Raw genomic sequence first — 24764 nt, forward strand, 5'->3', positions numbered from 1 at the left:
CTCTTTGTCTTGCCCTGCTTGTTGACTAAAAAGACAAAAATAGTTGTATTTTGCTCCTGCACTGTAATTTAACATGCGCTGTATGTGTGACACAACTTTATTCCTTAATACAGCCGTGATCATGGTTTATCTGCAGAAAAAAGACCCTGACTGATGCCATTAGCTGAAGACATTATTAAGGGAACAACCGGCGGTGCAGGATGATGTATGGAATAGCGTGGGATTAGCGAGGTGCATTGCATTAAACCCAGCAGGGATGAAGTCAGACGAAAGCATTAGCACTGCAGGCAAAGAGGCAAGACAGCACATCAAAGGAACTCAAGTGACTGGCAAAATGCCTTGCCTGCAGAGCGGGCAGCTTTTTCTTATTTTAATTCTTTGACCTCCACTAAAATTGCAAAGAGATTTTCAAGAGAGAGTGAAAGAGCCATACTGAGACCAAAGGAGTTCATCCTCTACCAGAAAGAGGGGTGTGTGTGTGTGTGTGTGTGTTGGGGGGCGGCTGTCTGTGTGCGTGGGAGGTTAGTGTTGTAGGGGTGCTCCTCCCTCATTTATGGGCACTTTGAACCGTAAGACTTTTCTCAGTCTATCATTGCAGCTTTATCTAGGCACCCCGTCCCCAGACAGAGAAAAGACCATGCTGCAGACATAAACGTATGCGGTTATCATTGTGATGCTGAGAATGCAAGGGATGACGAACAAAACCTGAAACGCTGCATCCGCACGAATCGCCCTGCTTCAGCCTGCACGCCTAGGCATTTCCACCGAAACAGCTGACCCAGCCCCTAACTGCAGACAGCTCAACAGAGCCGCGGAGAAGCAGGCAAAGCCTAACGCTACAAAACGTGCCCCGCAAATGTGGGATGTGGATTCGGAAAACTGCACAGGGCAGAGCTTGCTTTGCCAGGCAGGATTACCTCCTGGGGTCCCGGGAAGCTCGAGGCTGCCCCGGCTGCAAGCAGAGGCTGAGCCCCTTGCTCTGCGAGGGTGGCCTCAGGCCCTGTGGCTTGCTCTGGGGGCCCTGGGAGCCGGGGGGGGGGGGTCCTCATAGCTGTGGGGTGCTGTGGGGACCCTTGGGTCTGTAAGGTACTGAAGGAGGTCCTCATAGCTTTGGTGCACTGAGGGAACCCCTGGGGCCATGGGGTGCTGTGGGGGGGTCCTCATAGCTGTGGGGCACCAAGGGGGCCTTTAGGGCCATGGGGTGCTGAAGGGGGGTCCTCATAGCTGTGGGGTGCTGTAGGGGCCCTTGGGTCTGTAAGGTACTGAAGGAGGTCCTCATAGCTTTGGTGCACTGAGGGAACCCCTGGGGCCATGGGGTGCTGTGGGGGGGTCCTCATAGCTGTGGGGCACCAAGGGGGCATGTGGGGCTATAGGGTGCTGTGGGGGGTCCTCATAGCTGTGGGGCACCAAGAGGGCATGTGGGGCTATAGGGTGCTGTGGGGGGTCCTCATAACTGTGGGGCACCAAGGGGGCATGTGGGGCTATAGGGTGCTGTGGGGGGTCCTCATAGCTGTGGGGCACCAAGGGGGCATGTGGGGCTATAGGGTGCTGTGGGGGGTCCTCATAGCTGTGGGGCACCAAGGGGGCATGTGGGGCTATAGGGTGCTGTGGGGGGTCCTCATAGCTGTGGGGCACCAAGGGGGCATGTGGGGCTATAGGGTGCTGTGGGGGGTCCTCATAGCTGTGGGGCACCAAGGGGGCCTGTGGGGCTATGGGGTGCTGTGGGGGGTCCTCGTAACTGTGGGGCACCAAGGGGGCATGTGGGGCTATGGGGTGCTGTGGGGGGTCCTCGTAACTGTGGGGCACCAAGGGGGCCTGTGGGGCTATGGGGTGCTGTGGGGGGTCCTCATAGCTGTGGGGCACCAAGGGGGCCTGTGGGGCTATGGGGTGCTGTGGGGGGGCCTCATAGCTGTGGGGCACCAAAGGGGCCTTTGGGGAGCCATGGGGTGCTGAGGGGACCCTCGGGGCTATGGGGTGCTGGGGGGGGAATCCTCACAGCTGTGAGGCACTGAGGGGGGCCTCTGAGGCCATGGGGTGCTGAGGGGGGGGCCCCCATAGTTGTGGGGCACTGCGCAGACCCTCCGAGCCGTGGGGTGCTGAGGGCGGTCCTTACAGCTGTGGGGGCGCCGAGGGCACCCTCAGACCTGGGGGGGGTGGGGGGGGACGAGGGCGCCCCCGGGGCGGCAGCGCGGCAGGGGCGGCCGGCCGGGCCGCCTCGCTCAGCCCCGCGGCTCCCGCCGCTGCCCTTAACCCGGCGGCGGAAGCGGCGGCCGGCGCCGGCCGCCCAATGGGCTGGTGCTGCGCGGCGGCGGCGGCGGGGCCGTCACTTCCTGGGCCTGCAGCCGGCGGCAGCGAGGCGGAGAGCCGAGCCGGGCCGGGCGGCGGGGCCCGCAGCCTGCGGCCGCCGCTACCAACATGCCCTTTGACTTCAGGAGGTGAGTGCGGCGCGGCGAGGCCGGGCTCGGGGCTCGCCGCCGCGTCCCGCTGCTCCGGCCCGGCCCGGCCCGGCCCGGCGGCGTCGGGGGGCGGCGCCGCTCTCGCTATGCGGGCGACGAGTGGGAGGGAGGCCCGGGCGGTGCAGGGGCTGCGCCCGCTCTGGAATTGCGCTGCTCGCAGGCGGGAGGCGGGTGGGGTTTGGAGGGCGCGGGGGCAGCGGCGGCGCCCCGGGGCCGGGCCGGGGGCGGCGGCGGGCAGGGGGGAGCGGGTCCCCGCGCAGGGGGGCGCCGGCGCCTCGCCGCTCCGGCCGCGGGCTGTCGGCGGGCGGCCGGGAGACCACCCCGACCGCTCTGCCTGCGTTTTTTTGTCCGCCTGTTAGGCGGATGCGAGGTCTTGAGGTTTTCACCTTGCCGCCCGGTTCCTGCTCCGGCCTCCGCGGCCAAGCCAAGACCCTCGCCCCCCCCCCCCCCCGCCCCCTTGACTAACGGCGGAGCTGAAGTTTTAACTGCGGGTTAATTTCTAGTGCTTTTATGCCCTTTCCTCATCCAAAGGTTTTTAATTTCCCAAATTCAGGGGTGCCACGCAAGACGCACACCTAAGTTTTCTCAAGTGGATTTCACCGGAGTGCTAGAATTACAGTAAAAAAACGCGTAGCAAGTTTTTGGGGCCTTGGGAAACACAGTTGCTGGCTGATGCTCCTCATGTAGGACCATCACAAACCATACATTTGCCCTCCTTTGAGATGAGTGGAGGGACTGGTAGTATTGCAGTTCTTTAGCTCTCCCAAATAGAAGTTGTATTGTCTGTTTTCGCTGTAATTCTAAAGCAGGCCTCTCCTTCATACAGGCTAACAGGATCTTGCATGTGATCCATGGGGCACCATGGAGGCACTTGCTTCTGAATGAAAGACCTTGCTGAAGCTGGGAACAGCATCTGCTGGATCATGTGGGATCCAAGGCCCAGAGCCCCGTTTCTGCTTTTGTGTAAAATTTGGTAGAAAAAAAAATTCTCAGCTTTGGAGGTGTTTTGCCAGCTGCAAATCCTGTTGCCGTCTGTTTTCAGACTTGCAGAGTGCACAGGCGATAAGGGAGCCTGGTTGTAGCTGTCACTCTGTAACAGCAGACAAAGTGTATTTCAGACGGCTTTGAAAACGTAACTTTTGTTGGGGTCTCCAGTCTCCATCTCTGCATGTGGAAACACAGGCTCACAAAGAGTTGTTCTCTTAAGAAAACTAGTGCTCCCCTTTTGAAGGGAACAGAGACATTAAATAAAAGCTGAGTTACAGTTTGGATTAATGAGGTACAAAAGCACATAGGTATCAATTCAGATGTGCATTTTAAAGATTCATAGTTGCAAATAAGTTCTTTGTCGTCAGATCGGAGGATTAGAAATAGATACTTCAAAGCACCCTCTCAAATAATGAAGCTTAATTAAATTCAGCTCTTCAGCAAAGATGAAATTTCAGAGGTGTGAAGTTAGTATAGCCAAGAACGTCATGTTTTGATGGTACAGAAAAGCTATTGCCACGTGCAATAAACAGTCTTCCTGTTTTAGTAGCATGGACAGAGTTCAGGACCAAAATTTTTGCAACGGTTAGAGACTACATTTTAGCTGTTGTGATTTTTGTACGTTGTATAGTCAGTGGAATGAAATCTGTTGAGGCTGAAAAATTTTACTGTCATAGGTGAAGAATGATGCATGTATTAAAAAAATTACAGTTGCTTCCTGACAATTGTACAGTATACAGTATGATACTCCTGCAGAAATAAAGTTACTGTCTTCAGTATGTTTTTGAATGAGGATGTAATGTTTTCCATCATGTAAAATGCAATTTTTTTTTTTTCCAGAGATTTGAACTGGATGTTCTTTTTGTCAGATATTTTGGCTTGGCACCCTGGCTTTAGCACACACTTGAAAGTGTGTGCTATGCCCATGTATCGTTAGAGAGTTGAATTGTTAGAGACTTCTTAAATTATCCCTATATATCTTCTAGAGCCCAAAATTTAGGGCTTCCAAGTGGAAAGGTGTTGGGTTCTTCTGGAATTCTGGAGGCCGCCGACTTCGCAGGTCTCCGCTGTTACGCATCCACAGAGAGCCCTGCTGTCTGCAACTGCTGCCCTCGGGCAGTTGGGAAGGCGAGTTCTTTTTGTGCTGTATCCTCCCCTCATTTGAGCTTTTATTTTTGATATGTTTAGACAAGGCAAGACATTGACGGCAAGCACTGGTTGCAGAGGAGATAGCATGTTTCAGGTAGACCAGCCAGAAGTTTGGGACTCTGGAGCACTGTTCCCACACAATATAGCTCTTAAGAACAACAGGTGGCCACAGTCTCATCTGGAAAAAATAGAGGCACAAATGACAAGTAAAGAAGGTAACCTGCGAATGAAAAAGTTCCTGTTCTTCACCAACTAAAACTCAGAGCATTTCTGGCCATTTGACCAATTCTCTTTCCTGTCTGCTAGGCTTGTGGGTTCAGGTTTGGCCAGACTGAAAAACCCAAAGTGCTCGAGCATGCCTCTTGCCTGTTTCTTGAAAGTTGTCTCCCTGGGAGTTCCTGTTTGTCCTGTGCTACTTTCTTCTGTAGAACTTGTGTTTTCTTGGCTTATCAATGGTTCCTTTTGCTAGCATAAAATGTGTTTAAGTTTTTCAAAAAGAATGCCGTCATGTAAAGTAATCTAAGGTGAATAAACAATTGTTCTGTCCTAAGTATCTTTAGTTTTCATAATACTTAGTACTTTTAGTGCTTTTCATTTTTCCAGGCACTTCATACACCCTAATCTCTACAATCCTCTTGTGTTGTTGGTAAGCAATTAAGTTTTTAGTTTCCCGGTGGGAATGTTTGGTACAGGTCTGCTCTAGACATGTCGCTGAGACACCTGCCCCTCTACAGAACTACTAAATCAGTTTGTATTTCCAGATGTCCTGATGCTTTCTTATTTTTTAAAACATACGTGGCTGTAAGGGAGTTGCAGATTTCTGCTTCTTGCCTCTGCCCCCGGTTTGTTACAATTTGCGTTAGCAAAGCAGCGCTGCGCTTGGCTGATTGGGGATTTTGAGGCATGCAGCTGGAGCTGGAAGGGTACTTCCCCCTCAGGCCTTTAAGACTCAGTGTCACCTGCGTACTTTCAGCTTCAGTGGGTGTTAAATCCTAATTAGATTAAACTGTAAGCCTGGATCATCTTGAATGAGGTGGCCAAAAAGTTTCTCGTACGTTGTGTGGTCCAGTTACCAGTGAGGCTTAACTTCAATAGTGAACAACAGCGCTGAAATTTCGACTGCTCTGTTGTTGAGAATGACAGCAGTAAAATGTAGGAGAGCGCTCGTGTACTGCAAGCGGACGTGATGGAGAGAAACTTTGCTGCAAGTTCTGTTGCTCTTGAATCTGGTAGCTTATTTTGGCATCTGCCTATTTGCATGAAAGAGTTACTGGTGGCTTTGTAGCAGCTACTGAAACTTCTGAACTATTTTGGTAGCGTTAACTGATTAGATTGAAGAAAAACCCAAATAGACTGCTTTGAAATCCATTTTTTTTCCTAATTGTGGACAATTCTCAGTTCTGCTCTGATCCTGTTTTTGGCATGGATTCATATCCATGAATCCTTATTTTTATATTTAACTGAGCAGTTCAGAATTTGTTTAATCATCATGCTGTTTTTCAGGTTCTTTTCCTCCTTACTGCTTGATAACCTGAATGAAGTACTGTTATTGCCACTGCGTAATGTGTGGATTTTGGAGGTCGTGGGGAAGGAGCCAGGCTTACAGGGGATTTAGATATAAATACCGATTTAGATCGGAAGTTCTTACTCCGTCTCCATATTGTGCAGTACAATAGGACTCCATATTCAGCTGGTTCTTGGCACATCTGTAATACATGATACTTTTTACATAGGTATTCTGATTCAAACCTAAACACATTTTTTGCTGTTTTGGGAGACAGGCAGGTCTTTGCTTTGGTTCCTGTTTGTCTTTGCTAAATCGATTTGTCCAGTCTTAACCAAAGCTAGCATACTTTCAACGTTATCCTTTTTAGGAGAGGCAGTACCTCTGTGAATGTTTTTGGTTTAGGCCTAGGAGTAGTGATGGGTAATAGGCAAGCTTCTGCCTGAGGCATCCGGCCTGGTATGATTGGGAAACTGGTGAAACAGACTTCTTCAGCAACATCAGGGAGGTCCATTTTTCCTCCTTTGATTCCCTACCAGATTAGTAAGGTCAGTAGGTGGTAGACGATTAGGAGTCTTAAAGAGAAAAATCTTTTCCAAACTGAGCACCTTCTTGGACAACAATTTCTCATTCACTTGTGGATCTAATGAAAATAGCTTTGTTGTAGTCTTCAGGCTTAAGAAGAGAAGGAACAAAGATCACTAATAATCCCACCAAGTTTGGGAGGGTCATGACTTAAAATCCTTTGGTAACCCCTCAAATCTTGCTTTGCTTGCCCAGGAGCCGTTCAGCTTACGTGCGAACGTTTGCCAGTTGTTAAGCAGAGATGGTGACTAAATGATGCTCTGGCACTGCCTCATAAATATCAAATATTAGTGGAAATGTACATATTTGTTCAGGACTTTAATTTGTGCTCTCTTGGTGAAGTCTCAAACAGCTCTGCGTTTCTCATCAGACTCTGATATGCTGGGCTCCATCCACCCGTTTGTTCTCTCTCAGCGCGTTGTTTGACTAGCTGCATTAATACACAATAGTGCATTTGGCAAAATTACTTACTGAACTTTACAAATGAGCTCATGGTCTCTCTGGTGTAGAACATACGTGCTGTTGATAGCAGTCAGTAAGTGGTGTTGACTGAAGCTGTGGGAGGACAAGAGAGAAGAACAAACAGCCAAGGCCAGCTTGTACAGTTTTGTCTCACTGGCTGAGTTGTGCTTTGTTGTTTGTGTGTAGCGATGTCACAGCAAAAAGCTTTGCATGTGCCCTCTGTTAAGTTGTATATGGTTGTGCTCACTTCCACAGCCATTGGTTTTGCTGTTTACCCCACAATTTTGTTCAAAAGTCCCAAATCCTGGATAGGTTTTAGTTGGAAGTCATCACTTTGTAACCTAACTTACACATCTGTAGTTAACGGCTGTAACATTGTGGTGTGTTGGTTGGATAGTTGCCTCTTTACACTTTGCAGGGACCTGTTCTTTAGCTGTTGAAATGAAAGCTGACCTCTTCAGTGGGCACAGTAACTGTACAAGGATATTTTCATATTAAAATACAGTCATGTCTGGCAAGCATGTTCCACTTCGTTGTGCAACGTCCCTGGTAAACAAGCGTTCCAAACGCTGTTGCTGCTATCTTATGTAATCGCCAACGTTGATTTTAGTGCCAGGCAGTGCCATGACTAACTCGCCTTCCACAGTAGCCCGTTGAGGGCACCTGAAAAGTTATTCTGCAGTCACAGCAGTCGGATGGTTGTGCAGAGTTGTACAGAGAGTCTGTTTATGCCACAGATAAAGGAGTCTATGTAGAGTGTATGTGTGTAAATATTTTTTCCGAATTCTCCTTAATGCATTATTTTTCTTAAAATATAGTTGGAGTAGAAAACTTTTCCTGAGTAAGTACAGCAGTATTAAGGTCTGGCTTCAGACGAAAGTTTTGTGTTGTTCCTTCTTGAGCTTAACTGTCTTGCTTTGCTCATTGACACAGATGCTTTCTTCATGGCATCATTGTTCGTTGCTGTGAAAATGATTGAATCACACGGTAAACAAATAGTTGAAGCACTACCATGAGCATGGAGCAAGAAGCTGTGCAAGTTTTTGAGCTTGTGTTCTGACATGTGTATATGCCTGTGTATTTTTTAGGTATGTACTTCAAAAGGTGGAGTTAGGGAGGAAAGAATAGACTTGCAACGCCAGAAGAGGTGGTGGAATCATTTGGGGTTTTGTCTTCTATGCAAGCGCAAGCCTTAGGGTGTTGGCCAGGTGTTCCTGTGCTAAACCCAACGCCCCCAAAATGGAAAGCTTGTTCTGCCAAAAAATTATTAACAACAATCTCGCTGTCCCCGCTATAAATCTTAGCGTGTGATTGGCTGCATTTGAATTGTGTGTATTTTAAGGATGTTTCAAAAATAAATTGTTATCTAGTTTATTTCAGAGAGGACAGAAAGACAGATGAGTTTCATGAAAGAACCTCACTTCAAAAGGCGATGTTAACGTGGACACGCATGCGTAACTACTAACAGTATTTCAGCAATCATGGTTGCTTGGTGTTTATTTGATAGTCACATGCTAAGGCAGATCTCTTGCCTTCCTGATTGCTGTCCGATTCCGTAGGCTACTCAGTGCTGTGGGTAAAACGAAGTCGGAGAGCCCACCGAAACACCAGTGCAACCAGTAATGTAAATATGACTTTGTGTTCCCTAATAAAGGTGAAGTCTCAGAATCTCACTCTGATTCCGCGTTGCTGTAAATCAAAAGTGACCCTACTGAACTAAAATCTGAATCTGGCTGGTGGATTATAATAAGTTAGATCTTGAATGACAAGAACGGGTAGACCTGGTGCCAACCGCAAACTTCAGCTCTTTCTTCTGCCTGCATTGCTCACGTTTTTCTAGTGGAGATAGCATCATTATAAATGTCAAAGCCAGGAACCTCACTTGAAAGCCAGGTTTGAGCTGTATTCTCTTGTAGGTAATACAATTCTGTGCAACTAAAAAAAACAGTGCGAAGCCACAGAAGCACGTACAGAAATTCTCTTCTCTTCCCTTAGATTAGAACAGAAACAGGAGAATCTGAACTGGTCACCGCAAGTTTGTCGAGATTCTTAGATTAGATGCTGATATGGTACAATATTTGGTCCCTGTTGATTGTTCTGGAAAAGAACACTTTTTTGCCCCCTAAGTCTTGTGTATTAAGAATGGCTGTTATCCTGTTTAAAAACCAAAAAAAAGCTCCATTTTGTGTGTACGCTAGTGAGCACCGTTCTCTAATCTGTCGAGTCAGAATTCTACTCTTCTTAACTCCTTTTGGCTTTGGGAAAGTAGCAACCCCTCTCTGAGCCTCGGTTACCTGGTTTGCGTCACGAGGCTTGTGTACTTTGCTCTTTCACTTTGCAAAGCAGTGGTTAAACGGTTTTTCTCTGGCATGCTTGTCTGCATCTCTTATGGTTTTTCTTGGCCTGGTCCAGCATGACGTGTTGGGCCTAGCAGAATTTTAGGAGTCCCCCTGTTTGGTCTGGAGAAATATTTCTGTCACGCAGTGGAGTATGGATTGGACTGTGTGCTTTTGGGATAAGCCTTATGAAGATGGAGCTATTTTCTTCACTCCCTTTTTTTCCCCCTCTTCCGTCTCCCCCTTTTTTTTTTTTTTTTGCCAGAGGTTGATTGGTTCGTGCCGTTTTGGGAAATCTAGAGGTGCTCAGAGCAGATATCCAATTTGTGTGCTGTGCTAGTGCAGCTGGGACGTAAACCTTTCAGAAAGCAGCTTCCACAAATAAAAGTTACAAGGTTCTGATGTTAAATTACTCTTACCAGAATGTGTTTTGAGGGGTTCTACAGTACAGGCCAGCAACAGAGTTTTAATATTCTGTGGTTCCTAGAAGCTATGGGAAAAACTATGTGGAAGATCTTGCCTAAGGCTATCTTGCGTCCCTTTTCCCACAGATGTGTGCTGGTTTTGCTTTGAGTTCTGTGTAGGTGATTTTTTGGGAATTACAGTCCAAGTTTGAGTTTTGTCAAGTGTCTGCTAGAGATTAGGGCCCTGCTTCTGCAGAGGGGGCTGGGGACAAGAGGGATGTGTTCAGGGGCACTGGCTGCTGAGGCCACCAGCACTGGCAGTGTTTGGAGCTGGCAGGAGCCTTGTGCAGCAAGATGGAGCTGGAGAAGTATGGCAGGAGGTAGAGAGACTCTGAGCTGGAAGGTCTAGAACTGGGAAAGGGAGAGGAATTCAGGACGGGGGGCTCCTACAGGAGGGAACGGGTGAGGGTCGGCGGGGGGAAGAAGTGTTGAGGGGGATGCTGTGCTAGGAGGTGCTGGGACGTGCCAGGGAGCTGCAAGGAGCGAGGATCCCTGAGCTTAAGGAGGATGAGGGGATCTGAGACGAGAAGGGTTGTGGTTTACTTAAAACATTCAAGCATCTGAGTGATTTAATTCGTTGGAGGTGCAGCTGTAAATGTCTAATTCTGTTCCCCCTTTTTCTCCATCCTCTCCTCCTGATCTCCGATATATGGTGCTACCCCTCAGGACAGCCTTTCACTTTCAGTCCAGCAAAGGGCTGGGTCCCTTTAAATACCAGTCCCCTTACTTGAGCATTTTTTCTTCATGACTCTTTTCTCCTGTTTTGATGAAGCGGAGCGTAGTTGGTTCGCTTTATTAAAAATACGTTTCTCTTCCATCCTTCATTTTGACACCTGCCTCACTGCCTAAAAGGAAATAAAATGCTTATTGGCAAGAGTCTACCATTGAGTATATGGGATAATAAATACTTTCTTCTTCCTAATTACCTTTGAGATAAGTTTGTGCCTAACGCCTTATTTTGGAAAAAAAAGTGCTCTGTGGCTTCCTGTCTTCCATTTTGCAGTGACATCTGAAATATTTTGCGCTTTTGGCACGTTTCAGCAACAGCAATTGCTATATATTCCTGGTTGTTAAAGAACAAGCTCCTCGCACACTGAAAGAGTAAGAGAACAAAATTTAGAACACGGTTGACAAAAGGTATCGTGCAGGACGGTGTCACGGGGTGAGGGAGGCTGGCAGAAGGGAGAAAACAGGAGAACTGGGTCCTTGGAAAGAAATCACTTTAATCAGGAGTAGAGACTATTCAGCTTTTTGTAGCTCTCTCTCAGCGTTGTGGGGATTCTTTTGTCCTAGAAGTAAATGGTTGTGCTATTTTTCTATGCAAGTTCTTTTTCCATGCAAACCTGAAGACCAGATGACATAATGCCACAGAAACTGCTGCTGAGCAGCAGCAGCAGGTTCTCTTGGCCCCTTTCCCTCATCGTCCAGTTACCCAAGGGCTGAATTATATAATGAATGACAGCCCTCATAGCTAACCTTGTTTTCTTGCTCTCAGTACTCCTCCTTGTTTCAGAAACATCCTCTGTTAGTTTCATTATGTTCTTGGAACTGGAATTAAGAGGGAGGAGCTGGCTGGCAAGGAAACCTATTCCTGTATTTCACTTCTGGGCCTAAAAGTATAGAGAGTCAGCAAGTCAAAGCTTTTTTTTTTTTTTTTTTTTTTTTAATATTGGAGGAGTATGCTTTGGAAAACAGTGAGATGTTGGGAATGAAATGTCAGTCATGTGTAATTTGAAAATTCCAGCCTCCATCTGTTTGCAATACAGATAATCTGGTTTAAAACTACATTAACTTCCTTGTCCTGTCCCTTGCATATCAGAACTTGCTTAGAGGAGTTCAGAAATGTCAGTTTCCAATGAAATTTGGAAACTTTTAAAAATTTGTCTGTTAAAACTAGACTCTACAGTTTATGTGTTAATACCTTACTGTATATGAATGAGGACTAGCTGATTGCCTAATAGCGTTTGTGTATTATCTGCTGTTACGCAGGTGCTCATCTTATAAAATGTGTTAATAACTGGTTGGTATTTATAAGTATCGGTTTATTAGGCCTGCTTTGAGTCTACATTTGCATCTAGAACTCACATTCAGGGCTAAGCTTTGATAGCTGCATATTCTGTGTTTACTTTCTGTGTTTACTTTCCATGTGTAAACTTACAGTAGCAGGATCCCTTATTTTAGTTTACACACACTTCAAAGGTTGGGTCCCAATTCAGGACGCTGTTCCTGATCAAGATTGTTCTTAAACGTGCACTCTAGGCACAACCGTGTTGTTGAACCGAGGCTCAGCTCCTGCAACGCGTGTCTGATTTGTTTTCGTGAACCCATCTTCCCTTGTGGAGACCTTCAAAGACGTTGGAGCTTTGATCAGTAATACTTCAGACTTCTTTGGAGCTTTTTATCTGTAGATTTCAAAGCGCTTGATGAAAAGTGGGCAAATGCCATCAGGTGCCACTCTGCAAAATGAAGAAGCTGAGGAAGAAAAATCTAACTGACTGGAACAAAAATCACAGAGTGAGTCAGTGCTGGGAGCAGAATTCAGGTCTGTTGGCTCCCCCTTTGGCATCGCAGCCACGGGATCACAGTGTGTCGCTGTCCCAGAGGCTGTCCTGAGCTGCTCTCTGCACACTGTGTTCTCATCTGCCATCAGACAGGAAACACAGAAATTTCATTTAAACAAAGAGTTGACAATTGCAAAATGAAGCATTCAGAGTCAGTAATTCCTATTTTGTTTCCCTCCTGCTGACTTCCTCTCATTGTTTCCTCCCCTATAAAACAGGGGTGACAGATTTCACCTATTTTGTTGGAGGAATAATTACTTTTTATCCATCCTGTATTATGTAAGAGCCCAGTGTTCTTCCAGAGTTGTCAGAGCAGGCACTTGCCTTTGGATGGGAAGAAAAGCAGCATGTTCTAAAGAAAAGATTTCAGCATGAAATCTTGAGCTAATATTTCTCCCTAAAAAGGGAAAAATTAATGCTTCCGATGGTTGTTAAAAGAAGGGTATTAGGATAAATTTGTCAATTTCCTGTAAAATATGTTTTAGAGTGAATTTATGGGTGTTGAGAAGTTCCTCTTTGACAGATCTGTAGAACAAGATTTCATATTGCTGTCCAGAACAGGTACAGCAAAGGCCATAAGAAGTTGAGTAAGAATAGGCAGTTGGAAGCTGCTGCCTTTTTTTTTTTCTTTTTCTTTTTTTAAGGTCAGTAAGAGAAGTTTTACTTAACTTCAAGAATAGTTTGTCCTTTTTTTTCCCCAATTAAAAACAAAACAACCCAAGAGAGAAGTAGTTCTGACTGAACTTCTGCCCTGTAAATCTTGTTGTTTGGCTTTAGTGCTCTTTCCCACGTTCCTGAGAGAAACGGACCCTCTTGCATCATGACACTATTTTGGAGGTTTTCTTCCTTCAGCTCTTCCCTTTGTTCCTGAAGGAACACCTGGGTAGTCTAGAGGCTGGAAATAGTATTTTCTTCCTCCAGGGTATGCCTCGTTTACTCTATTTTGTCAGCGCACTTTCTCTTTGCTTGAATCTCTCCGTACAGCACTTCACATAGGTTCCTTCTCTCTATTGTTTCAGAGTCTTTAGTCCCCTTCGTACTTGGATATTGCATCTCCTCTCAAGCCCATGCTTTTTCTAATTCAGGGGTTTGCTCCAAACTGCTGGTCAGACCAGTTGGGACTTTTTGTAGCAGCTTTCAGGCATCTAGGCTACCCAATCCTACCTGCAAAAATTACTCAGTAAGTCTCCTTGGGTGTCACCTGTCCAGCTGTGTACTCATTCCTCTCCTCTCTCCCGGGAGCGTCTGACAACGTCCAACACCTGTCTGGGTCACTAGGCAGAAGGGAGTCTTGCCCCGCTTGTTCCTGTATCGTCTCTGTCCCAGATACTAACCCTTCTCCAGGACCGTCTTTTTCACTGTTTGATTATTTCACATATTCTGTCTTTAGGCACCCGGAATGGGGTAATTGGCCTTTTGGGCCATCTCTGCATACCCTAGGAGCTGGCCTGCTGTTACCCTGTTAAATAAAATCAATTTAACAAGTAAAGAGAATAACCTTTTTCTCTCTGATCTCGGTCACATTAGTTCTAGGTGTGGTTTTAACAACTGTGAACAAAAGCAGCCACTTCCCTCCCAACAAGTTCAAACAGATGATTGGGGTTTTATTTGTATTTTTCTCAGTAGATGATCTTTTATTAACCAAAAGAGCACTGTGTGTGCAAACCTGACTCAGCTGTGCTGTTTGTTCTACCTTTTGCATTTCACTCAGCTTGAACAGTCGCATTGAAAACTAAATTAGTGTTTTTAGATTTGTCCATTATACAAAAGTAACAGCTTTGCTTTTACAGATCTTGCTGTGAGCGTCTAATGTGCTTCATGGAAAAGAACAAAGCCAGAAAGGTACGCTCCGTGATAGAGGTACCTACCTGTGTTTGGTGGAGTGAAGGCATATGCATAAACCTACTTGTTTTTATTTAGAATTAAATGTCCTCTGAAGAGGTTAAAAGCTACCACAATGGCTACCTATGGTTGAACGCACAGCAGCTCGTGCTGTTCAGCTGGCGTTGCTGGGCCTGCTCTTACTGCCCGGTGTTCAAAGGCTGTTAAGGCAGCCTTATTGACAAAGCAGGGATGAAATGTCCTAAAGTCATTATTTCAGAGCAGTGACCCAAGGAAACAGAGGAACGGTTGCTGCCTATTAAATGCCTTTTTTTTTTTTTTAAGCTCTTAGCTGAGTAGATTTATTTTTTTTTGGGGGGGGGGGGGGTGATTAAAAACCTTTTGCTCTCCTAGTGGCATTGTTCGGGGCAGCAATTTCTTTGCTTCTCAGACCTAGTAGTTACAGTCTGAGAATCTGTTTTTCTTCATATTGCTGATATGGGAAATGGGGAGGTGGAAGGGGAGCGCCAGTTGGTGTGTGTTTCAGTGAGCGCTTCTGTAGCCTGGCCCATTTGCCGAGTTGCTTCATGGAGCTTTCGAAACACTTGGGTGAGCAGAGATCCCACAGTACCTCCAGCTGTTGGGGAGGCAGGTTTTCTCTTGCACACTTTGTACTTCTGATTCTTAAGCTTTGGTTAGGTGATGGCCATCTCTTTGTCCGAGCAGCCAGCATATCACCAAGCTATAAGTGCTACTTGACAGAGCACAGCATGCTTTCAGTGGGAAGGTTTCTCTAGAAATACCGCTGGGGACTAAAAGAAGGGTGTGCTCCTTCTGCCGTTAGTCTCCAGCCTGACTGATCTTATTCTGACAGCAATCTCTTCCTAGCTTCATTTTTATTCCATGAATTCACACGGAGGATAGCAGATGTGGCATCTTATTTATTTTTTTTCCTTCTGCCTCAAAGTTGCACCATTTGTGGGGCAGAAAGAAGCTTCTGAAAGAAATGTGGTGACTGAATTCTGGTCTCTCCTCTACAGCACCAACCTCTGCTAAAATTTTCTTGGAGAGAGAAAATGGAGTCTATTCATGCACTCTTTAATGTCAGATAGACTTAATCCAGCTTGTATTTATAAGGACTGAGTTTCTTCCTGCTTCCAGTGCCATACTTATAAATGGTGCAGCATTTCACGCCAAGTGAATTGCTGGATTCTAAGTGGCATCTTGGTTAAGAGCCTTAATAGCAGCAAGTATTAAATGAACCATAGTGCATAAACACCTCTGCTGACTCTCGGGGTGCATCTTTCAAAGGTGGTAGCAGCAGCAGTAATTTGAGGAAAGAAAGTTGTGTGGAAGCTTCTACCACAGAGCAGTCGAAATCTTCAGGGCTGCTGTTCCAGCTCACTTCATGTGCACGTGAACATGTTCCCTAAAGTGGGCTTGAGAGGATAATTGCTCATTCTCCCCTCCCCACTTTATCCCCACCTTGATTTCCTAAACTGCTAATGCAGCTCTTCTGTCATGAAATGGCAAGCTTAAGAATAGGTACAGCTACACAAGTCTTGTGGGAAGAGCTGATTGTCTCTGTGCATCAGATCTATAGCTCCTATGGGGAGCCAACCAGAAGTGACTGAAGCAACCATTTCTACTCTGAATCGTGCCTGTAATACAACAATAAAACAGAGGCGTTTGAGGAGGCAGATAGGTAACAATAGGTATAATAAGAGTGTGTAGAGTGAGGAGTTCCAGGGTTATGTCCCTGTCTCCAAGGTGAATTTATCTTCAGAGTTACAGATGATTTCTCTTCTGTGACAGCTGAATAGAAATTGTTAGTTGACTGTATTCGCCAGTGCCTACACAGAGCAATTAAAGAGGCTGCATGGAGTGATTCAAGAGCATGATGTTAATCAAGAAGGATGTAGCCAAAAAGGAATTTATTTAAAAACTCTAAGTGGTAGATGCTCACAAAGAAGAGAAGACACTAGATGCTTTCTAACCTGTTATTAGCCAGAGCTGCCTGAAGATGACTCTCAGTGAAGGTAATATGAGTGCTGGGATAGGCTTGGCCGCCAAAGGCCGTGGCTCTTCGTATTGAGTGACTGCCTGCTCCTAGAAATGCACCATGCCGCAGTTTTCCTACCCATCTGAAAAAAAAAAAAAAACCCATAGTTTAATCAGCAAATAAACTGCTTGATCTTATTGTGATATACAACTTTTTTTTTTCCTCTCCAAGAACGTTTTCTAAAAGTTAATGTGGCTAATCTGCATGTGATACCACTCTGTCTTGAACATGGCACATGCAATATGTAACAGTAGAAATTCTCTCTTCCGCCTTATAACTCCCAGTTACTGAGGAGTACTTATGAGTGGACTTTGTAAGAAACAGGCATGCTCTTAGTCAGGAATTGGTGTATGGTGGAGAAATTGAATTCTTAATATTTGAGGCCTGCAGCCATACTCCAGCTCATTTTTCTTTGGTTTGCAAGAAGGGCTTGACAAACGGGAAAAACCACCAACAGCAATATTACACTTCAGTCTGTCTGCAGTTTGCAGGAACTGTGCTACTTGCTGTTAGACTGGGTAAGCACATTTGGCAGCATATGGGCAGAAGCCCAAGGGGAAACAAGTTTTGAGAACTGTTTTAACCAGCTTATATCCCCCTGCATGTTGGCAGGGGAACACTTCTTGGATGAAGTGGTTGTTAAAAGGGCAGCCTAACCTTATTTTATGTTGTAGACTAGATAGCTTGGCCTGTAAATTCAGTGTAAGCTGCCATGCCGGGTTTCAGAGCTTACTTTCTAGGGATACAAATGGACCAGTGGATTCAGAGTGATGCAATCTTACTTTCAAAGAGGTTCTGAAAAGACAGACTTATTCCTGCTTTCTGACTTAACCAGCTGTCTTGAGAGTGAATTAACCTGAACTATAAATATGTAAATACTATGTGAGAGGAGGGAAGCTGCTGTGTCTTTGCAAATGGCAGTAAAAATCTCAAGAAAAGTCTGAGTGATATACTGAGCATCCTTGCCCTGCAGCCTCCCACTGAAGTGCAGGCTGCCACTGAAGGTGGGATTTCATTTCTCTGCTCCTTTATGCTGTATAGTTTAAAGTTGGGATGATGTTTGAGCAAGTGGTTTCGCTGATCAAGGAAGCGGTCTCAGCTTGACTGGAAAGATGTGCTTCATTTCTTCAAAAAACAGCCCATCCATCTGGGTATATGTCATAGATGCCTTGCATTTCTCTTTTTTTAATTCTCTGTTTCTCTGAGCAGTGATGTGTCTTACCAAGAAGGAAGCAATCGGGGATGTAAATTTAACTGACCCTAAGCACCCTTTGGTACAGTTGGGACTACAAGGCTTCACCTGTTGGATTTTTCTTATCTGAGGTTTCTTATCCCTGTATCTTGGAAAGCCCTAGGGAGATCTCCCCTGCTCTCTTGTCCCTCTCTTCAGGAGTCACTGTTATATGTGATGGATTACGATGGAAGCGGTGTCACTGCCTGCTCAGGATGAATGAGCACTGTGTCTCCAACCTGCAGCACTCTGGAATACAAACATTGGCTCTGCAGTTCTCCACATTTCTTATTGTTGTAGCTTAACATAATCTTTTAAAGTATTTTCAAAACTATTTTTTTGTATCTATACTTGGTAGTACCCTCTTTGAAAATTCTACAGTAGATCTCACTAAATTACACAATTCTTTGGTTAACTTAATAGTGAACTTACATTTTTTGCTGTAAAATATGCTGTATGTGCAAGTTACTTCAAGTAGAGTTATTTGTAAATGAAGCAAATTGGTTCAGTAGGTCTAGTTCATTTGTTTTTTTGAAAAGATCGCAAAGCTGCTGACGTGTCGTAAAACTGAAGTGGTTTTTCAGCGTGCACTGGACTAGCTACTGAGAGTGTGTAATGTCACCAGGAATTAGTGACCTCAACTTCAAATGTGATATGTATTGAAAAAACAGGTGCCTCTTCTAAAAGCTGTGAGGCAGAGAATTGAGTGTTATTTCAACACCCACATTCTTCTATGTGAATCACAGCCATGGACCCTTCTTGCTAAGACAAGATGACATGATGTATTTACGCTGTCATTGACCTGCCAAAGGTGTAATCTCAGCCTTGATACCAATTTTTTAATCATCCTTGACATCAGAAATGTAATTTGCTGTAATGAATGATCGTGTCCTCTAGGCACCTTCCCTCTACTGTATGTGCTACAGAACCTACCATAGCACCAATATGCTTCAAAAAGACAACTACTATTTCAATATTCAGTTCGTCTAGGGAATGGTATAGTCTGCCTAAAGAATAAACATATTTTTTTCTCTTCTGTAAGCATTAAAGCTACATTTCAGAATCATTTGAAGAGAGGGAAGGGAGGAAAATTAATCGGTTTGCAGAGGTCATCGTTGCTGCCGTCTTTAAGTGTTATATAGTGCCTGAATTGTGCTCTGTGACCGAGTGCCGTATGTAAATATGTTGCACTTCTACTCAGTTAACTGGAATCTAAAATACAGTGCAAGAATTGCAAAGCAACCTTCTTCCCCTTGCCCCCCTGTGAAAGCAATGAGAACAGACCTTGCAGAAAGGTACGTGAAAGTGTTCCACTGCTGCTCACCCCAAAGTTAACTTTCAGTGCACCGCAGACAAAGCTAACACATCTGCGCTCTCTTTGCAGTGACGTGACACTGGATCAGTATTGTAGGGAGATTTATAAGCTATTGTGCTGGGCTCTGAAAGTCTCGCTTACGTAACATGACTAATGCATTGCCCCCTTTTTTTTTTTTCTTTCCCCTCTCTCTTCCTTTGCCAGTGAGGGCTCTGCATGCTTGAGTGTTGCTATATGCAATAAGTGCTGTAAACTGAAGGAGGACTTGGTGTTCCTCCTTTTCTGATATGAACTCCTCTAGATGTCAAGGTTCCCCTTTGCTATAAGGCTGTTTGAATTTAGCCACCATCTAGTTAGTGCTGCTTACAAGTCCTACTTTCTCGTATTGCCTCAAGTTCTTTGCTTTTAGCTCGTGAAAGAGGTAACAGTATCTTACAAAGATATTGCTGTAGCACTTTATGATCCTCTCTTGAGACAGAATAATGCTCAGGGCAGTTTCAGCTCGTGTGAGACCTCTGCGAATAGGACCATGGGCCGCTGCCTGAGCGCCAGGTTGCCGACAGCGTGGTGCAGCAGGATGCTGTTTGCCTGTGCTACCACTGTGTCTGTTCTTCGTGCTCCTCTTTGCCTTTCCTTTGTTTCCCCTGCAAGCCAGATCCTGGTGGCCTGACTTCGTGGCTGGCAGGGAGCTGGATGGATGGCATCGTCTGTGTTTTTTAAAAGCCCCCAAAGAGTGGAGGAGAATGGTTTGTATATGTCTGTTTAAATTCGTATGGTGTGCCTGTCAGTGTAGTGTTTGCCTGGATCTTGAGAATGCAAAGATGTGGCTTTGTGTGCTCTGTGGAAAACGCAGAGCCTCAGTCAGAGCTTAATCTAGTATCCTGATGTGTTTCTGTACAAGAATTAGATACATATGAAACTCTCCAGGTTAGGTTAAATGTTGGCAAGCCCTTTCTCTTCCCTAAAAGTCTACTTAGTTATGTGCTATCTTTTCTCCTCCTCATCTTAAAAGGGATTTCCAACAGCAGTTTGAAAGCAGCACTGAAATACGTCTTTGAAATACTTCATCCACTTTATCTGTAACTTACTAGTATGATAAGCTACCTCTATTTCCATGTCTTGAAATAAATTCCACTATTCTCCTATGACATATTATGGAGCCTCTGAAACTATTTTAATGGTTTCATACTCACGTAAACTCGATAGTAAGTGGAAGACCGAACTCTAGAAGATAATGTTCTCAAAGGTAAGGGTCTTGTCAATGTTGTCCTCTTAGCTGTAGAGCCCGCTTTGTGCCCGTGGCAAGCTACCAAGCCAAGTTGGCATAATCAGGTACCAGATAGGGAAGGGGATCCTTACTTATTAGAGGAATAGTTTCCAGGTAAATTTGTTATGAGGGCAGATGTATAGGCTGCTGTGGATGCTTCAAACTGAACTATAGAGTTTGTGGTGGTGACTGTGGCCATGAGGTGAGTTTCTCTGGCTGTTGAAGCCCCTTTCAGGCTCCAAGGATATCAGACAGGATTTGTCTGTTCAGGGAGGTAGTACTCTCTAGTGAAATAATGTATTTAGTGCCTCACTTCCTGAAATATTTCAGTGAAATACTGACACTTGAAACTTTTTGGGTGTTTGTAAAGCATGCCCTGGCGGGAAGCGCTGCCTGCAGCAGCTCCTGCTGAGGGGGTGAACTCGTCCCCGTTTGAAGGGCAGCCATCTGAAGTATCCACTCTAGGAAAAAAATACAGTGTTTGGGTAGACATCATCTACCCTCTTTGTCACCCGCATTGCACTGTCTATCGGATAGATTTGAAAGGAAAGTCAGGAATTGCCCCAGGGCTGATGATGTCAACTGGTTTCATTCTATTGGGTTGACCTGGTTTGCTTAGCCAGCCTTGGACGTAATTGTTTGTGGCTGTCCCATTCAGATGAGAGTGGTATTGCATCTGACTGTGGCTGGTGAAACACTTTGATGCTTTCTCTAGCTCTAAGAAATCCTGAAAACTGAACAGGAAGAGCATATATCTCTATAGAAAGAAAAAATATTTGAAAAGTGACAGCCTCTCTTAGTCTGGATATAGTTTGGACCTCCAATGTTGAAGTCCATCTGTTAGTTAATAGCACTTTAAATATGCCGTCCTTTTGTTTGGCTTCATTGAGGAATGCCAGTCCACAATTTTAGCTTGCTGTCCACTTGTGCCCTGCAAGAAGATGAGACCAAACACGTACTTTCTGTGTTTTTGAGAGCTATTGCACCTCTGTCCATCAGACAGCTATAGTTCTGCCTCAGACCTCATTTCATCCTTCTAAGTGTTGTAGATTCTCTGCTTGGGCGTTTTTAAGAACGATCCTTGTGCTGCTCTTCAAAATGCCATTTGACCAATTGGTTGACATTTCAGTCAAGGAGGTGAGAGAGTTTCTGGTTATGTCCTTCCAACATTGGGTATGAAAAGGGGAGTATTGTAGCATTCCCTGATATTCGTTATGAATGTTGGTTCTGATGAAAGTCTGAGGTTATCAAACAGCCTTTTTTTTTTTTTTAATCTCTGTGGTTGCAGCTGGACTCTCCATTGAGAGAAAAGACGGTAGATACACTAGATGTGTCTAGAATTTGCTTTGTTTTATTTATGACAGCCTATTTCTATCTTTAGCTTGGTATTCCAGTATCCCGAGGTCCAGCCCTCCCTTTATAAGGATATGCATGACCTGAAGGGAGAGCTTTCCTATTAAAAAGCTTGTTGTTCTCACCCTCCAACAATGTCGGTTGATTTGACTCAAAGATATTACTTCTCCTTGCAAGTCTTTTCTTCCTTTACTCAGAAAAGCAGTTGCCAAAGGCTAGATATTATAAATAACATGCTAATCATCCTATGGAAACTGCCCGTGTGCCTGCTTTGTAAGTGTAATGTAATATATCCCTCCGTGAAAGTGGAAAACTGCTACAAATACTACATGTTAAGAGAGTTCACTTGGCAGTTACTGTGAAATAGTGAACATGCCGTAAATCTACAACCTAATTTATCTCATAGTCATTTAGGATATGACTATGAGAATACCAAAATGGATATTCTCGATGTAACACAGTGTGCCTCACTGTTTATGAGGTGGCTGGTATTAATTTCCTTTCTGAACATCTAGTCTTGCTCCAGCGTTAGTAATACCTTCCATTGTTTTGAATGTGCCAGTGTCTGTAAAGCAGCTTTTATGATGCAGAGCACGAGGTTCCTCTCTGTTCCTGGAGTACAGATATTCTTCCAAAGACCAATGCTGTGTGAACTGTGAGGCTTACTGGAATTTTTACTGCAGGTACTTGCAGGAATATCTGACCTGAGGGCAAGTAAAACCTGTTCCCTTTTCCATACATACGACGCCACGGCCTCCTCCCTCCCACGTTAGAAATCATCCGTGATACCTAATCTGCCTCATCCCTCTTCCTAGGACAGTTGAAGTAATACCCTGAAATTGCTTTGAGCCCTGTGGTGTAGGCAAGAAGCTAGTAGCAAAAGGAGAGGGGTTTGCCTGGTGGAGCCTAGAAGTTAATCAGACTTTAACACTTAGATCTGTTAGGAACTGTGGCTTTCACAGATCTCTTGGGGCTTAAGGTTTCCTGTTACAGTAACTCTTGTCAACTTCACAGATATGTATGAGAAGTTTGTTTGGTTTATTTATTTATTAGAATTATTTGTAATTAATTGGGGCTTTGTCTGGGATTCCATCCTCTACTTACTGCTGGGATCTAATCCCACTGGTGTCTCACAAGCATATTCTTCAAACTGTCATTGAATCCTGTGCAGTTTTCATCTTCCTTTAACTCTGAATGTTCTCTCTGTTGCCTGACCATGCCGGCATAGCCATCGTTCCCTTTAAAGTTCAGCATTCTGCTGTCCTCTTGGGCTCCCAGCTTTCCCTTCTCTGAACGCTTAAGCCCAACTGCTGTTTTCACTGTCCTGGATCAGACTAAATCAATTATACTTTCTCAGGCTGTGGCCTGTACCAGGTGCTTTATGGGAAGATGCCTGGCACCTTGAGGAGTACTGTTCAGTTATCGAAGCATTAAACCCCCTTAATCTAGAGCATGTCTCTCCCAAGCCCTGCAGCACAGACAAATACTTTTACAGGATACTTGTAAATATCTAATCCTTTTTCTTTTGCTCCAGTAGTCTCTTGGACTTGGTGGTATTATGTGTCAGTGAGCAGAAGGTAGCTGTGTGTGTGTCTGGTTTCAAACCAGTCTCGGTTTGCTTCCTTGCTGTTAGTGTTACTTTTGTTTTGATTTCCCCACCATCACCACCCTTCTTTCCCGAGCTTGAATACAGCTCCCTTGGTCACCTGCTCTTCTGCTACTTGAGGTGTCTGTGCTTGTCCTCATCCTTCAAGCTTCTACATTCACCCGCAAGATCTCAGCCAGGCTTTCCTCCTTCCTCCCTACCATCCAGTCTGCTCTCATTGCCACTCTTGCATCCTTTGTCCGCTCTTGATTCTGAGTTACTCCTTAGTGTCTACCCTTACTCAAGAATGTTTTAATTCTGTGATACGTACGTTTCATAGTTCTGTGCTGTCCTCCTGGGTTGTTCTGTTCTGTTCTTGTATGTGACTCTAGGCTGTAAGTTCAAGGCTGGAATGCTGTCTGCCTTATGTTCCCTGCTTAGCAAGCTGTGTACGCTCGCTGTGCTCAGGTATTAACTGTTCTTTAAAGTGCTTTAAGGATCTTATGTGACAAATGTTGCAAACATGCTGTGCTGTGCTTACAGAGAGGCTTGATCCTTGACATGTAGACCTAAGCATTCTCAAAACTCCAGCAAGTTAGATCCAGAGGCTTGCTTAAATCTCTTTCTAGGCGTATAATTGCAGTAGGAGGGAGAGGGAATATAAAACTGTAGTAGAAGAGATGAGAAGTGGAATAGCGAATGGAGAGGGTGAGCTGCCTTTTAAGCTTTTAAAGCCAGGAGATAAATGCAGCTGGGAGCCATTGGTCAGCTTTCTAGAGCGTCTTGGTCTGATCAAGAGTTTGATGTTGCTTGTTGTCCTAGCTTATTTTCACAATGTAAAACTTATTTTGTGTGTGTGTGTGTGTGTCACTTAACGTGTTCAAAATAGCAGTCTGAGGGGAGAGACTCCTGCTGTGACATCAACTTTCCACTGAGTTATTTAAAAAGTTAGGTATTTTTACTGAATCCTGTGATGGGTCATCATTTTAACACTGGTAAATATTTCTTGTTATAAGAACAGACTTCCTTTTATAGTATCCACATGCTGCTATTTTTACTGAATCCAGTGTAGAGCTATTTCCTATTTCTAAATGTTCACTAACACTCAAAAGCTCTTGCGTGTTCATATGTGCTCTGTCTCTTTCTCTCTCAGCTTTTTTAGCCTTGTTGATCCATTATTGTGACTTCAGAGAGGCGATGCCAGCTTTCGGCATTTAATGGGCTGTGAGCAGGAAGATCAGCTACTTCCTCTGCCTGTGAGACCATGAAGTCATCAGCCGCTCTGGGTTGCTTTATCATCTGCTGCTGCTGTTGCTTTGGTGTATGTGGAAAGAATGTAAACAGCACTTTCCAGATGTTCGCAGGGAAGCTACAGATCCATAAATGGACTGTTTGGTTCAGGAATATTACTAATCTGTCTAGGGCATGGCAGTGAATAGAGTCACAAAAACATATAGCTCCATAGGTATGCTGTACAGCATGCTCTGTCAATTATATCACAGGAACAAGAGCTGTGTGCAGTTGGCAAGTGTGCTGGCTCTCTCTGTCTACTTATGTGGCCCCCATCAGTACCATGTCTGAAAACGCTGCAGGTCCTCAATTCAACTTCATGAGACCCTGGAGAGA

At 45.0% G+C, this 24764-nt stretch overlaps 1 protein-coding gene across 1 annotated transcript in view; it reads left to right on the plus strand.

The window, feature by feature from the left end:
* Positions 1–2277: 2277 nt before the first annotated feature.
* Positions 2278–24764, plus strand: part of ERGIC1 (endoplasmic reticulum-golgi intermediate compartment 1) — a 61377-nt gene continuing 38890 nt past the window's right edge. The window contains exon 1 of the mRNA XM_068959239.1: positions 2278–2435. Coding sequence (XP_068815340.1) covers positions 2416–2435 — 20 coding nt within the window. The 5' untranslated portion in view covers positions 2278–2415. The remainder of the gene's footprint in view (positions 2436–24764) is intronic.

This window comes from Struthio camelus, chromosome 13 (assembly GCF_040807025.1).
Source record: "Struthio camelus isolate bStrCam1 chromosome 13, bStrCam1.hap1, whole genome shotgun sequence".
Classification (NCBI taxonomy): Eukaryota; Metazoa; Chordata; class Aves; order Struthioniformes; family Struthionidae; genus Struthio; species Struthio camelus.